General features: G+C 39.0%; 1 protein-coding gene across 1 annotated transcript; it reads left to right on the forward strand.

Moving 5' to 3' along the window:
* Window positions 1-1,408: 1,408 nt before the first annotated feature.
* Window positions 1,409-13,458, forward strand: wipf2b (WAS/WASL interacting protein family, member 2b). Its single transcript, XM_039681442.2, has 8 exons — window positions 1,409-1,521; window positions 2,410-2,536; window positions 2,688-2,820; window positions 3,076-3,186; window positions 7,700-8,362; window positions 8,452-8,655; window positions 11,324-11,425; window positions 11,697-13,458. Exons 2-8 carry the CDS (start codon window positions 2,477-2,479, stop codon window positions 11,735-11,737), a joined length of 1,314 nt encoding a protein of 437 aa, XP_039537376.2. The 5' UTR covers window positions 1,409-1,521; window positions 2,410-2,476; the 3' UTR covers window positions 11,738-13,458.
* The last annotated feature ends 4,106 nt before the right edge of the window (window positions 13,459-17,564 follow it).

Below are 17,564 nucleotides of genomic sequence, written 5' to 3' on the forward strand. Positions count from 1 at the left end.
CTTTATCAGATTTCCATTCATTAAAGTCATAAATATCTCAAAGTCAGTAAAAAAAAAAAAAAAATACCCCAGCTAATTACCCCAAAAAAGCTCCAACCTTAGGCCTATTTCAGTACACCAGCTGTGAAACATATTAGTACATTAGGCCTTATTTTCTTGTTCGGTCAGTAGTCTTTTGATATGTTTTGATATTTGCCATCCAAATTATAACTGTGCAGTCAATGCACATATGACAGACAGTAATAGTATTTATCATTTCTTATAGCACCACCACGTGTCAGTTTAGGGCACTGACATTCCCGGGATTTTAGTTATTTTTTGTTTATCATTCATTATCATATTTCCTGAATTAAATTCCAATAAGCAGCTATACGAGAATCTTCCTTTATTGGTTCTATTGAGATTATTTTAATAAACGAAGGAAAACATCATAATAACAGACATAACACACACACAAACTTAACCTAATAAGTTGTCCTTATTTCCAATATTTTTTTAAGTATTTAAAAAATTCTTACAAAATCATAAATAAAGGTTTTACATTTCTTCCATTTGTGAATGAGATCTTTACCCAACAAAATTACCATATTCTGAAAACAAGAGGACTTTTTACATTTTAAAGTCGACCGAAGCCTCAAGCTTTTTTTTTTCTTTTGCTTTTTTTTAGAGGATTGAGTTTTTAAGCAAAACGTTATCAAATATATGCCCACATAGCACTGATGCTAATAGCGAGAGGACACTGAGCCATTTCTAGTGCCTTGCCAAAAGTTAATATTTAAAAAATAAAAAATAATAAAATCTAATAAAATGTTTAGGTAACAGGACTGTATGTTGAGATTGACCTTCTTATTCATAGTTACAATTACATCAAATATACAAAAAAATTTTTTTTACTATTTTTTATTTTAAAGCAGTTTGGATATGTCACACAACAATGCAAAAAAGATTTCTGAAGGATTTTAATCACAATATTTCAAGGTAAAGTTTAGAGATAGATAGTTGGGACATGCAGAACATGCTATTTTTTGTGTTTTGTGTCGTTTTTATTAATGTTTTTAATTGAATTAATTTAAATTAAATTTGTAGTTAGCTTAATGTGCATTTTGCCTAATAATAAAATGTATTTTAGAGTTAATTTTCATGCAATGTTTTACATATAATGTCCTAGGAACAGAAATGTCACCCTTTCGGTGGAATGGCTCACAACAAATAAGTAATCATGCTTTAAGATAAATTTAAAATCAATTTTTGCGAGGAATGATAAAACAATTTGGCAAAAAACAGGGTTCAATAGAAACAATAACAGAAAAACATAACAAGTGCGTCAAATGTTCTGCCTTAAGTTCGTTCTTTTAATAAAAATAGCCGCTTTTAAAATCAATGAACAGCATCAAATGAAGACATACAGTCTGTGACGTAATTTCCGGTACAAACGGGGGAGCAAATCAAGGCGATTGACGCGCGAGATCATGTATGATGGGATCCCGGTTTGCGAAATCATCGGACATTGCTGAAAAAAAAGTAGGCACAAACATTGCATTACTTCATCACATAAACACATTAAATCAGTTTCCAACTAACGTTAACGGAAAATTTTTTTCACGCACCGTTGGAAACGTCTTGAAGTGACGGACGCACCTGCCAAGCGCGAGGCCGAGCTAAGCTATGGCTAAAATCGAGCTAAGTTACAATCAAATAGAAATGTAAATAAAGAACGAGACAAGCATTTATACATCATTTGACGACCGTCACTTGACCGATAGTTTATTAAATATATTGAAGATAGTATACAAGTACTAGCGTAGACTGCAGGCCGTGTTGTTTACATAGACAATCAAGCTTCATCACTGTTACAATGGCTTCACTCATTTATTTTACAATAAACTGATAACTTTATTCTTGGCATCGTGCGCATGAGAATTACGGAGATCCTATATAAATGTATTTTTTGCATTAATAATATAAGTGTAGTTTATACGGGTTTTATGTTATTTTGTTCTAAAACAACAGACTAGCATCATCAGATATACTGATAAGGTGAAGTCATCAGCTGTCAGATATGGACATCTCAGCTTAGACATTTTCTGCCCTTAGTATGCACCGCTTTCCATCACTTATGAATGGGAACATGCTTACGAATCACATATCAACGTAAATATTAAAAAACAAAAAACAAAAAAAAAAGTACCTAGAATATTCATTATGCAAAAGTGTAGAGAAAACACGACAGGTTTGGAGTTTTATGTTGCATTGCATTGTGTTACAGATATTCTATTGTTCAAAGGTTTGGCGTCAGTTTTATTTTCAATATCGTTTATACTGTTATTCAGCAGGCATATGTGGATTTTAAATAGTGTTTGTGTGTCTGTGTGTTTTTACAAACACACATTACTTGTTTTGTTTCTTTAGGTAACAGTCTTCATGAAGTTTTAAGTGTCACACACACTCAGCTGCAAACACCGGACACATTTTCAAGATGCCCATTCCTCCCCCTCCACCCCCAGGTGGACCCCCTCCTCCCCCCACCCTTAGCCAGGTAAGTACTCTCTCTAGATGCCTGGTAACTTTACTGAGGACTGCAAAATCAATATGCCAAAAATAATCACAGCGAGCACATCGCAAATTTCACCAGCCTCTGTGAACCCCTTGGAATACCTGGACGAAAAAGAAATACACTTTTTCCACAGGCGAACACAACCCCTCCTAAGCTGAACCGAGATGAAGCAAAGGGACGAGGGGCATTGCTTTCTGAAATCTGCAAAGGGTCCAAGTTGAAGAAGGTTGGCGTTGTCAACGACAGGAGTGCACCGATGATCGAGAGTAAGTGGAAAAACAGCTTGACCCTTGAGAGCTCAACATATTGATAGTCAAGATTTTGTTTATGCACACATTAAACTTCAACAGTCAATGTATTTATGTACCTAAATGTATAGTTCATCCAAATTTAAAAGGGTTAAATACTCAAGATGTTCCCATTTGTGGGTAAACTACTGTGTTTGGGTTTGGTAAGATGGACTGTAGTGTAAGCTTTCAATGTGGTACTGTACGTCATTGAATTGTTTTGTGTTTTTTCAGAGCCAAAAGGAGGCAGCGGAAGCGTGTCCAGCGGTGGTGGGTCTTCTGCACCGGTCCAGCCAGTGGGAGGTCTGTTTCAGGGTGGCGTCCCAAAATTGCGACCTGTAGGAGGTGTGTTGTTTGTTTTAAATCTATTTAAAGGAATAGCTCACCCAGAAATTGAAATGGTTTGCACACCCTTTGCTGTGAGCCATATGCACGCAAGGAGAATTCGAAGGATCTTTGCTTACCATTAGGGATGGAACGGTGTATTATGCACTGTTTATGTTCATCTCTAATCCCCTGTCAAGTTTCACACAAAACAAAATTCTGGCCGGTATGGTATACGAGTCTGCACATTTTCGGGGCTCACAACCACAGTCAGGGACAGTATTAGAAATGGCTATGTCAATAACATTGGGAAGTTTTATCACATTTGATGGCGTGCTATTAAATAAACGAGTCCATTCATCCATCAGATATTTTAAACAACCAACAAAGACTTTAAATGCTTATGGTTTATGACACAGAGTTGCCTTTAAGACTATTGCTCCTACATAGCATGACGATGTGGGTTTTAGTTTCAACGAAATATATGCAAGACTTTTCTGTTTCAGTTTCTAAGCTATTTTATTGATAACTCACAGAACATATCATGGGTTGATGATACATTTCTGCATTACTGAATGTATATATATGCGCGTGATCTGCACGTAATGCGCAAGGTACTTTATTTACGTGTGTGCGTTACAATACAGCAGCGCAATAGTTTAAACGTCGATTAACTCACACTTATAATTAGCTATTTAAAACATACTTTCACCCAATCAATTTTGAGCACCTAGATGAAATAATCAAACAGATCTTTTTGAGTGCATGATCAGCATAAGATCATGCCATGGTCAAGTTTAAAGCTTTATGGTCCTACTGTGGCTCTCACATTATATGACTTGGCAGACACCTGGGCCCTGTACCATGATGGTAGTTGAACAAACTCAGGGTTGCAGGATTAGTTTCGAGTTGACAAAACCAAACCAATCCAACCAGGCTTTGTTGGTACCATGATGCTGATCATCAACTTTCTCTGTCAACTCAGGCTTTAGTTTCAGTTTAGGTGTGACTACCAGTAGTGAACAGCCAATCACATGCTGAGAAAGAGTGATACTCATTCAAAACTCATTGAAATTAATTTCTCACGAGAGAACTAGCGCAATTCACTTATTAAATAAAAGTACTAAGAATTTAAACAAATTTACACAGCAAGAAGAAAGTAGCTGTTTGTGAAAGAGGACAACTAAAAGAAAGTCTTGCTACTGTTTATCAGTGCAAGTAAAAGTTGTGAAGTTAGTTTATACAGTTGATATAGGTATAGAGAGAATTGAACTTGATTTAAGGATTGTCAAAAATTGATTTAAGCTCACATGTAGTCATTTTATAGCTTCATTTATTGATTCTAAAGCGTATTTATATTACCTTTATATACGTATTCATTTAAAATCTGCATAATATAATAATTGATGAACTGAAACTGTACATGTGAGATCGTTTTAGGGTGTAATAATTACAGAAATCATTTGCTGTGGAGTGACTTTATCACGTCATACATGTGTCACAGCTGATTGGTCCAAGTTCGGTTTGCAACATCTTACCTGGAACATAAAGGCGGGCATACACTATGCGATGTCTGCGATTTCAGCAAGGTACCTACTCACACTCAACGAGTAAATAGCATGCGATGCAAAGCCAAAGTTCAGGATTTATGTGCCCACACTGTACGGTCCGATCGTCGAGCTGCGACTTCACTGCTCACACTATACGTGTAATATCTGCGATAACCCCCTGGATTGCGCCTATTTACGTGTATGTATCCAGAGGTATTGTCAAAACAAGCATCTGCTATCAGTATCAAGATGATTTAGTATTTTCAATTTATGCATTTAATTATTATTATTGTATTATCATTATTAGGGGAGGCCTATAGCCTAATTTTATTATTAAATTGATCCGCTATTATAATTAATTAGCCACGCAATATTTTCACAGCACATAATAACCAACGTGCTGTGAGGATAATAAAATATTACATAATCTTACTCCTCATTAAAAATTGTCTAAAACATTTAGGTCGATTACAATGAATTATAGGCGTATAAAATAACTATTAACAGTCTATAATATGTCCGAACATTGCCATAATTAATCGTCAATGAAAATTAAAAACAGGTTTATTTCAAAAACATTGTTTGACAAAATAATAAAAGAGGTGTTACATATCAGGTGGCTTGGAAGACGGTGGGTAATATTATCCATTTTGCAACACGAACTGGAGGTAAGCAACAGTAATTTGTAGCTAGTTTGAACTTCAGAACTTAAAGATCTCCCTCTTTTCGTTTTTATTTTAATTTTATTTTTGCTGCAGATGAAATGGTTAAACTTCTGTTTTCGCGCAGGTGCAGTGAGGGAAAAAACCCTGAGTTTAGGGCAATCGGTTCGTAGCTTTGCTACAACTGTGATATAGTCACGAGGAGCAGTGTTGTTTTTGGCAGCCCTTTTAGTCTTAGTCTTAGTCTTTTGGACGAAAATGCTTTTAAGTTTTAGTCACATTTTAGTCATTTATAAACTTAATAGTTTTAGTCAAGTTTTAGTCGACGAAAACACAAAAGGTTTTAGTCGAGTTTTAGTCGACGAAAACACCAAAAGGTTTTAGTCAAGTTTAATCAATTTTAGTAATAAAAAGTAGTCTTTCACAAATTAATTTAGTTTAAAAAGTTATCACAGTAATAAAGGAATAAAGGAATGGTTTAAAGTTTAAACAGCAAAAACATTGAGCTACTAGAAAATTGTACACAGATAAAGTGGTAACAGTGGAATCACTGTTTTACTCCAAAAAAAGCCAAGAATAAAAACATTCTTACTTTGGCAATTGTGGCTTTATTTGAGAAATTGCTAAAGTGCAATGAACAACGTAGTATGCAACAATAAGATGCATATTATTTGTAAACACAAACATTATGTATTTTTATGTACGCAAACATTCTGAAACAAAATAATAAAATAAATATCTAATACTGAGGTGCATTGAACAAAGAATGCATACTTGAATATAAAGTATGAAACAAACATGACACTTGGAGTGTGTTGAACATAAGACAATCCCTGAATAAACACTGTATTTGGTCTTGGTTAGTTCGGTATTTTACACTTAAAGCCCTGTTTTAAGATCGTTTCTGATTAAATAGAACGGTTAAGATTGAAATGTGGAGCAAATGCTGTTGTCCCGAGAATTTTAGGTTTGTGTGTTAGCACCCACACAATCATTCATAAAACGCATTAAACATTCGTTTACAAAGACGTCGAACTCACCGAGTGGTCAGGGATGTTCACTGATATGCTCACAGAAACATCGCTGGAAAATATGCTTTCCAACAGGTTTTATCCTAGTTTTTGTCCGACTCTATTGACTTGACTTGGTACAAAAACTACCATTAAACCCTGTGTTGTTGTTGTTGTTGTTGTGTGGAATCTGGTGCGTGCGCGGCGGCCGGTGCTGGGCGCACGCGATAGGAAACGGCAGCATTGCTGATACTTATTTTTAGCTCCATACAGACGGATTTCACGCAAAACAGGCATAAATTACATGTATTATGAACGTCAGACTTATAATCATTTTCGTTCCGTCTTGTCTCTTCAACGAAAACTCGAAAACGTCTCGTCATGTTTTAGTCACCTCAGAGCTATTTTTAGCTAGTCATCGTCGCGTTATCGTCATAAAAAAACGGTGCGTTAACGAAATAATTTTGTTATCGTCATCACTGACGAAAACATCACTGACGAGGAGCGACCAAAATTTCTGACATGCCAGAAATTCATCCGACCATCCGATTGTCGATCGTGAGAGGTTAATCGCCTCTCGTTTCTCCCTGTACACTGCACGACAAACGACGCACGACAAAGCTGAAAATCGGTCCGACACGAAAAAGAGTCGCACGAGTCAGAATTCGGCTCGAAATCGGACGAAAATCGCAGTGTATGCCTGCCTTAACCTGCCCCAGACCAGGTTAGCCATGGTGTGTAAGTTACTATGGCAGATGAACAATGCTAAAAGCCAAACCACTTTCATGGAACCTAAAACCCAGGGTTGGCACAAACTAAACTGAAACATAGCTGACTAGCCACCTAAACCGGCTTCGTGGTATAGGCCCCTTGTCTGTTCATTCAGTCCTGTATAGGACACCCAACACTGGGTGTATTCTTTGTCTCCCTTATCAAACACACCTGACTCAACCCATCAGCTCATAATCAGGTGGGTTAATGAGCTGATGGGTTGAATCGGGTGTGTTTGATTAGGGAGACAAAGAAAACACGCAGTGTTGGTGTGCCGCCAGGAACAGGGTTGGGAAACACTGCTGTATAGAATGGGGTTGTCACACTCGTGTATGAATGCAACCCTGTGAAGCGGCGCTGCCATACTAGCCATTAGCATCTGCTGTAGAGTTTTGTTTAGTATGAAACATGACAGGGGATTAGGGATGAACATAACCAGTGCGTAATCCATTACGTCAATGCGTCGTTCCAGCCCTACCTACAATTCAGATTTTAAGACGTTGTGAAGTGCCCTACTTGAGTCGGTTGTGCTGTGTTGCAGATGGTTCTGCTGTCAGGTCTGTGTTACACCCTCCTAGCACTCGTTCTGCTGCCCCACGGCCACCCGGCAGTCACGATGACCCCGACAGTTCCTCTCAACAGGCCTCTCCTACAGAATCTGGCCGTTCCCAGAGACCGTCCCTGCCCGATCTTTCTCATTCCCCTGGTGGAGGCAGCAGCCCCTCTACAGGCATGAAGCACAGCTCTTCTGCCCCACCTCCGCCACCCCCAATGTCTCGGCGTGGAAACGCTCCTCCTGCCCCACAGCAGAAGGCCACCTCGTACAATCGAGAAAAGCCACTTCCGCCGACTCCGGGTCAACGAGGACCCTCTCCAGCACCGGTGCGTGAAAACGCACCACTTCCACCAGTGAAACCTCCTCCGTCACCCGTGAGCAACCGCTCATCTTCTTCTTCCTCCTCTTCCTCCCTGGCCCCGCCGCCACCCCCGTACCGTCAGCAGTCTGTGGTTTCCAATGGACCCTCCAGTCCTGTGAATGAAGCTGCCCCTGAACTTCCCCAGAGACACAACTCGCTCAGCAAGAAGCCGTCAGCGGGTGGACACACACCGACACGTGGGCACGCGCCTCCTCCGCCACCGTCACCCAGCCCACAGGCCGCCAGACCCCCTCCTCCAGCACGAGAGCCCCCGGGACGAGGAGCAGGTGAGGTCTAGAGTCTGAGAAAACAGTTGCTGTGAGAAAGTCCTCTAATTGTGATTATAATTATCTACGTTTTCTACTCCCTTTATCAGCCCCTCCAGTTCCTGCGCAGCCGTCACGGAATGGCCGGGATGCTCCGCCGCCACCGCCGCCTCCGTATCGGACTCACGGTAGCACCTCGGACGTCCCGAGCCGAGGCAAGCCCCCTCCTCCCCCCTCCCGCACACCAGCCGGACCCCCGCCCCCTCCCCCGCCAATCCGCAACGGACACACTTCCATTTCCCGTTCCTTTGTAGGTGAGTCCTTCAAGCTCACTCTCAACCCACACCCGCCCTCACATGGTCATTTCAACATGCCCCGTTCATCTAAAGAGGATGATGTTCTAGCGCTGCTGCACTGGTCTATCCTGTGGTCTGAAACTCTCTCACATTAGGCCTTTTTTTTATTTTTGAGACCTGATATTGTGCCACAGGTGATACAAAACTCATCCACACCTTGTGTTAAACATGTTAAGAAGGTAAAATTATTCAGATTTATTTTCATAGTTTAAAAAAAGTTACTCATTAGCAAGTTCACGCGTATCTGCAGTTGCAGAACAGCTGTTACTGAATAATCTCATATTCGGTGTATGTCGATGCTAATTATACCTGCATCAATAATTAGGTGTGATGGCTTCGAGACAATCTAGTGGGATTATCAATATGGATGCACCAAAATTTTTCAGGCAAAACAGCTATTTTTGGCTTCGGGCCAAAATGCTTTTTTTTAGTTTAATTGGTGCTTCATCTATAGCACATTTTGACGGTGTTCAGCGTTTATTTCGTGCGCACAACATGGATAAGCTACAACAGTTAAACTGTGTGGACAAGAGCTCTGGATGGACAATATTCATTTCTCGATTTTATTTGGTAATGATATGTTTTTTTTTATCTAAAATCTTTTAGTCTGTTGTTTTCTGTTGATGCGCTGCGTGAACAAAACTTCACTAAATATTATATGGCATGCCTGCCATCCAGTAATCGCAAAATTCTGTCGCTTTCATTTTAAAAATTTAATGTCATTCTTGAGCTCTTTTATATGGAGTGAGAGATCACTGTAGCCGCCTCAGGTTTAGTGGCAGCACGGATCAAGAGCACATGAACCGATCATCTCATCCTCACTTTACTAGTTACTGCACGGAATAAACATGGGTGAACAAACACCAGAAGGTATGTTGAAAGACATTACAACTTAATCCTACTTCATGTAATCGCTCCATCAGTGCTTTACCCGGTGAAAGACTTCAATGAAACGGCTTACAATGGCTACACAATGTCACATTTACCTCAAGAAAGCTATTCAATGTCCATAAACTCATTAGTTGGCAAGAAAAAAAAACTTTAGAAAAGAGCACTGTATATATTCAATTATATTTTTATTTGGCTTCATTATTTAACGCATGTTTATATGAAAACTGCCTTAAATGTTTTTACAACTCCGTTTTTGCTATTTGAGTGTTGATTATTTAACAAGTTAATGGATTATTAATTTATTATTTATTTTCGTTTTCGCCCAAGTCATAGCTGTCAACCCTCTTGTTTTTTTCCGGGTTTCTCACGTATTTTAGCTCTTTTCCCGCTTTCTTCTCGTTTTAGTATTTTCCCGTAAAATATCCCAATTTTTTACGCTCTGACTGTGTGAGACGTACAAGCTAGGACAGATTCGGCTTGAAGTCGTTCATCCTCTGACGCGGCGCCATGAGAAATGATGTCTTGCCGGTCTTGCTTACCCAACGCGTAATTTTTGCCGCGCTCGTGCAGACGCGTCGAGTATTAAGGCTTTACACCGTGTCGGCACGTGATCTGATCGGTAAAGGTGCACAGACCTCTCCCGGTGCACTCAGCCTCCAGATCACCACTAACTTCCCCTTGGTTTCCCTCATAAGCTGATATTAGAGTATTTAAACATTCTCTATGATCTTTTTTTAAAATGACACAGTCTCTTTCTCTCTCACACATATGTAGGCTAGTTATAAACTCTTTGGACTTTTAATGGTTAGTGCTTTATTTTTAAAGTTTGAAGGTAAGAATCGTGTAAAAGAAAATAAAAATCCCTCATTTTGGGGATGGATTCCGGGAAATCTCACTTATTTTCAATGTTCAATGTTGACAGCTATGGGCCAAGCGCATCATGAATTTTTGATTTCAGACCTGATTTTTCATTACAATGCTTTCCTAGTTATCCGGCATGTGGTCACTTTTTCTTATATCATCCATAATGTAATCCAGTGGTTTGTCATGCCCAATCTCTCTCAATGACGGCCCCAACGCTGATTCAACATGTGCAGCCGACGTGAGCCCTCACTGCAAACACTAGCCCGACAGCTTTGGTGTGTCACGGCATATGAAAGTGACATAAAAATGGAGGCTGTTGAACTTAAATGAGCCAACTGAATTTATTTTTTGTTAAATGTTTGAAGGTTTTTATATTGGAAAAGTTAAATACAATTTATGCTGTTAAAAAAAGTAGTACTACCATTCAAACATTTGTGGTTGGTAAGATTTGTAAAACGTATTGGAAAGAAGAATCTTCTCATCAAGGCTGCATTTATTCAAGCAAAGATAATATTACAATTCTATTGTAAATTGAAATGTATTCCTGTGTTGGTAAAGCTGAATGTTCAGGATCATTACTCCAGTCTTCAGTGTCACACACATATTTGTGCTTGAGAAACATTTCTTGTTATGAATAATATCAATGTTGAAAACAGCTGTTCTGTTTAGTATTTTTGTAGAAGCCATGATACATCGAAATAACAGCTTGTTATAAATATATTATTACATAATAATAGCTGAATAAAACTTTTCAACGTAAATTTTACTGACCACAAACTTTTGAATGTGATTGTACATTATTTCAAATGAGTCTGGTCTCTCTCTGTTGATCTCTGAATACTCTTTCATTTTCTATCGTCTCTTTCAACAGATGATTTTGAGTCCAAGTATTCTTTTCATCCCCTGGACGACTTCCCTCCTCCAGAAGAGTATAGACACTTCACTAAGATATACCCAAGCAAAGCTAACAGAGGTAAGTCTCAGAAAAAGGAACTGCTAGATCAGTTTGTTTCAGAACCTCACAGACTTCAACAAATAAATGTAATGAATCTCACAATGAGCATAAAGCCTCCTTTGATCTTATGTGCTCTCGTGTTTGTGAGTTAATGTAGATGCACCTGCTGCATGCTTTTCATCTTCAGTTTGCCGAATTCATTTGCCTGATGTCTACAGGGATGAATACAGTGATTGTGTGCTCTGAGCTTGGACTCATACGTGCGTGTGCGTGTGTGTTTGTTTGGCAGTAATGAGAGGAGCCCCTCCTTTGCCACCTGTTGGGAGGTAAACACTGTGACCAGTCGCTCGGGCTGCATCGGCGACGAGGGTTCTTCACGCGGACCCATGCGCTCATAAACAGACAATCTCACATGCACATCTAAAGACACAAAGCTTGCACCTTATTAACATCCATTCCCCCATCGGATAACATTCCTCTCAGCTCCATCGCGTCACTTTTGTCCTGTGCGGAGGAGGGAAAGGTTTGCGTTCCACCATCAATAATGGCCCACTTTATTTTCCCCCTTGACATTTCACCGCATTTGGTTTAATGTGCACTGAGAGCTAGCAGAAGTGTAATGGCGTCCGAGCCTGTGTGGGTAATGCGTAGCGCTTGAGATGGGAAGCGGAAAGCGTGTCCCTGGAAAATGTCTTAACTACCAAGTCATGTTCAATGTCTTGTTGTTTATTTTCCCTCTCTCGGTCGCTACCCCATGTTATGCACTGTGAATAACGCGAGTCACGTAGCCGAGCGTGAACTGAACTGTAAAAACTGCTATTGCTTTAGATGTTGGTCGTGCCCCTCTACAGGGAACAGCCATTACCTTTAAGTTCTCTCAGGGGGTTTGTTGGACTTCATTACCCTCCGGTAAGTTGAAACAGGTCCAAAAGTGCCAACAGATGCTCTGCCATTAATAAATCAGCACGGATCCTCCTTTGGGAACCAGCAGTTTTCATTGTTTTTATTTCAGATTTGAAGTTGTCGTCCAGCAATACTCCTCACATTTTTCACCTGGCTTCCCTGTAATTTTCCTGTTACAGTACGGCACAGTTATGCGACTTTACGTTTGTGACCTGGTTGTCCACAAGCTGCCTATGGACTAGGTTTGCATCAAAGACTGCCTTCGAGCGAAAACCGCGTTTTAACCGCTACGGAACTTGATTAAGTTCAATGCATGCTGCTTTTCCGGACAGACCTCCAATATAAACGTTGAGTGTATTCGCATGTAATTGCTCTGTATTGCTTCATTTTTTTCAGTTTTTTTAACAGTGCATCTGCTGTTTGGATGACAGGACCATAACTAAGGGTACTGGGACAGTGGTCTTATACTGAATGGTATTGTTTGGGGAAATGTGGTAACTAGTTATTTCATTATCATGTTCATCTAATTGTACAATTGATGTTTGCGGTCAGCCTAGGCAAACATGCAAAGTCGAGACACATTAAGAGGAGATTTGGAGTATATTCAGTGTCATTGTTAGATGTTCATGTTTATTTTTCAGAGAATAGTCTACATTTCAGTTCTGCAGGAGAGCTAATATTTCATATGTTGAGTGTAGATTAGATGGACTTTTTTTTAATGAACTTTTTTGCCCCTCTTTGTTCCTTCTGCCTTACATTTGCTGATTAACATGTCGGTACGGGATTTTCAAAACAAATACGAGAATTAAGAAATGGTGTATTTACAAGTGCAAAGGGAGATATGGTAGTGATAGTTATTAATCTATTTTTAAGTTGTAAAAAGCTTGTAATATAGTAAATAATTTCAGGCAATGAAGTCGTGGACTAATCGTTACTTGATGGTATATCCTCATCGCTGAATATGGTTGAGGACGTTTTCTGAGACTAATAGTTGTATTTAAACGCCTTCTGTCTGCCAACAGAGGTCAGTGTACATGTCTTTAGAGGAGCATAACTTACTCACATTGAGAGAGGATTATCATTTTCATCATTCCATGCTTAACTAAAGCCTGCCCACACCTGTTGAAATAAAGCTGAGGATAAATGTAGTCAAAGAATGTGTCTGTGTCATTTGTCAGGAGCAGACTTTCATATTTAATTGTGTGTGTCTTCAACTGGTATAAAACAATTCTTCTTTTATTCAACCATAGAATATTTTTTAAAAAGTTGTGCAAAAGTCCAGCAATGGACAACTCGTGTTATATTTACAGGTCGAATCTTTGATTAGATTGTGTTCTAAAATTCCAAAAATGGAATATGAATTGATCATTTCAACACTTGACCCATTAATACTTTCACTTACTATATATATATATATATATATATATATATGTGTGTGTGTGTGTGTGTGTGTATGTATGTATGTATATATTTGTGTGTGTATATATATGTGTGTGTGTATATAAACGTACTGTGCTAGATTCTCTGGGACTAGTCATATCTTTTGCATATTGTGGCCTCTAATGTTCATCTTATTTGCATGAAATGTAGAAGCCATGTACAGGTTTGTTCAGTTTAAAACTATTGGAAAATTTAGGTCCTTTAAACGATTAGTTCACTTAAAATTTTAAATTCTGTCGTCACTCAAGTTGTTTCAAAACTGTATAAATTTCTTTTTTCTGTTAAACACAAAGGAAGATATTTCGAAGAATGTTGGTAACCAGACAGTTGATGGGCCCCATTGAATTCCATGGTGGGAAAAAAAAAAAAAACTATGGAAGTCAGTGGGGTACATCAACTGTTTTATTTTTTTTGTTAATCTTCCTGCATGTTTGATTTTGAGCATTTGTTTATGCTTGTTTTTGGTTGGGGGGAACTTTTGTTGGGATCTTAGGACTCTTATTACAGTATGTTCAGCCTAGGGTAAGGAAAAGAGGAAGGGCGGCCATTTTGAAAGTAGGTTGTTTGGTGAGGTGGCATGGTTTTTTGGCTAACCTAGAACTCTGGGAATAGAGACATGGTCTATTAGCCGTTGGAGTTGTCTCATGTTTGCATGTTCTGGTACGTGGTGGACTATACTTTTGAGGGACCTCGGACCAGTGGATTTATTTATTTGTTCTCTTTTTGGGGACTTATTCCAACTGGAGGATGACCTTTTTCTTGCGGGACCTCGAACCAGTGGATTTATTCTTTTTCTCTTTTTGGGGACATTATTTTTCCATCCAGACTTTGGATTGACTACCTACCCCAAAGCAGAAAAGGACTGAGACAGGACTGTTGAGTATCTTTGTTATTCATATTTTGTTTGTTTTTGCTTTGTTTGAGTTTTAAACAAAGAGTCAACAGATTTGTTGTTTGCAGGTGAAAAATGTATAAAGTGCCCTTATAATTCCAACACGCTATTCTTTGGTGAATGTGCCGTTTTTTGTTATCATGCTGTTTTTGTGTAGTACTTTTGAGTAATTAATAGACCACTCCCCTTGTCATAATAATTTTACACTCTTATGAAAGGTTGAAGTTGTCATACACAGAATCAAACATCAGGACAGAACAGATTCAACTGGATTTTGTCAGAGTAACAATGAAATCATTTCCTGGGATTTAACATAAATGGGAAAAAACACCATCTTCGGTTTGTTCCTTGTTCCTGGTCCTGACCTGGAGAGTTACACCTGGCTCCAACACACCTCCAACACACCTGGCTGTAATATTCAACTAAACCAAAATACTTTGATTAGGTGATTCATGTGCATTTCATTCGATTTGGAACTAAACTCTACAGGACAGTGGCTCTTCAGAATCAGGACAATGAACGAGAGACCCTGCTCTAATGACGCCAATAAAAAATGTTATGCTTTATGAATTCAGCCAAACAAATCACCATATAATGAATGAAACTATTAGCTAGGTAACTATTTTGTTAGCCGTATTCCATGTTAAATGTAACATGAAATTTAAATATACCCTATTTACGTAAAGTTCCTGGTTAAGATTCTGTCTAAAGTTTTGGGTTTTTGCGATCAAAACACTGCTCACGGCAGGTGTAAATATGTTCACCTTGGTTCATTTATGTAAATTTATGTATATAATTGCATCTTAGTAAATGTGTCAACAGTTAAACCACTTTAAAGTTGTAGTTTTTTTCCGATGGATTGTTAGACATTCAAGTAAGTTTCTTCTGAAAAAATCTTGTCGTTTCGTCATTGGTGCGCAATGAATCTTGGGATAGGCTAGGCTGCGAAGGATCCATCCATTCTATCCTTTCAGCCCGCGGGAAACGAAGGACACATTTGTAAGCCGTGTTCGAAGGAGCCTTTAAATTGGGACAGCCTTCGTTGCGCCGCTGTAATACATTTGTTATTCAAATGCAGCCTCTGAATTGGGACGCATGAGATGGACACGAGCGCGAGTTCGCGGGTGAATTTAATAATGCGGAGCGTTGTTAACCAATTGATCCATATGTACAAACCGAATTCCATAAAAGTTGGGACACTACAAATTGTGAATAAAAACAGAATGCAATGATGTGGAAGTTTCAAATTTCAATATTATATTTAGAATACAACATAGATGACATATCAAATGTTTAAACTGAGAAAATGCATAATTTTAAGGGAAACATAAGTTGATTTTAAATTTCATGGCATCAACACATCTCAAAAAAGTTGGGACAAGGCCATTTTTACCAATGTGTGGCATCCCCTCTTCTTTTACTGCTCAACTGTCTTAGGTCTTCTTTGTTGCATCTTCCTCTTTATGATGCGCCAAATGTTTTCTATGGGTGAAAGATCTGGACTGCAGGCTGGCCATTTCAGTACCCGGATCCTTCTTCTACGCAGCCATGATGTTGTAATTGATGCAGTATGTGGTTTGGCATTGTCTTGTTGGAAAATACAAGGTCTTCCCTGAAAGAGACGATGTCTGGATGGGAGCATATGTTGTTCTAGAACTTGGATATACCTTTCAGCATTGATGGTGCCTTTCCAGATGTGTAAGCTGCCCATGCCACACGCACTCATGCAACCCCATACCATCAGAGATGCAGGCTTCTGAACTGAGCGCTGATAACAACTTGGGTTGTCCTTGTCCTCTTTAGTCCGGATGACATGGCGTCCCAGTTTTCCAAAAAGAACTTCAAATTTTGATTCGTCTGACCACAGAACAGTTTTCCACTTTGCTAGAGTCCACTTTAAATGAGCCTTGGCCCAGAGAAAACGCCTGCGCTTCTGGTTCCCGTTTAGATGTGGCTTCTTTTTTGACCTATAGAGTTTTAGCCGGCAACGGTGAATGGCACGGTGGATTGTGTTCACTGACAATGTTTTCTGGAAGTATTCTTGAGCCCATGTTGTGATTTCCATTACAGTAGCATTCCTGTGTGTGATGCAGTGCCGTCTAAGGGCCCGAAGATCACGGGCATTCAGTATGGTTTTCCGGCCTTGACCCTTATGCACAGAGATTGTTCCAGATTCTCTGAATCTTTGGATGATATTTTGCACTGTAGATGATGATAACTTCAAACTCTTTGCAATTTTTCTCTGAGAAACTCCTTTCTGGTATTGCTCCACTATTTTTTGCCTCAGCATTGGGGGAATTGGTGATCCTCTGCCCATCTTGACTTCTGAGAGACACTGCCACTCTGAGAGGCTCTTTTTTTATACCCAATCATGTTGCCAATTGACCTAATAAGTTGCAAATTGGTCCTCCAGCTGTTCCTTATATGTGCATTTAACTTTTCTGGCCTCTTATTGCTACCTGTCCCAACGTTTTTGGAATTTGTAGCTCTCATGAAATCCAAAAGGAGCCAATATTTGGCATGGCAATTCAAAATGTCTCACTTTCAACATTTGATATGTCATTTATATTCTATTGTGAATAAAATATAAGTTTATGAGATTTCTAAATTATTCCATTCTTTTTTTACTCACAATTTGTACAGTGTCCCAACTTTTTTGGAATCGGGTTTGTAAGCGCTCTGGATTATAAGGCGCTCTGGCGTTGTTTGAGAAAATGAAAAGCTTTTAAGTGCGCCTTATAGTGCGGAAAATACGTACTACTATTTTTTTTCTTCGTCGTTTTCTTTGCTTTTTTGGTGGCTTTCTTTGCTTTTTTCTTTGCACTTTATTGTGCCTTTAAAGGTTCGCCCCCTAAAAAACATAGAGAGCATCGATGCTCTCTATGTTTCCTTAACAAAATTTCCTAAATCATGTGAGCCAAC

Source organism: Pimephales promelas, chromosome 18 (assembly GCF_988280905.1).
Source record: "Pimephales promelas chromosome 18, fPimPro1.hap1.1, whole genome shotgun sequence".
Lineage (NCBI taxonomy): Eukaryota > Metazoa > Chordata > Actinopteri > Cypriniformes > Leuciscidae > Pimephales > Pimephales promelas.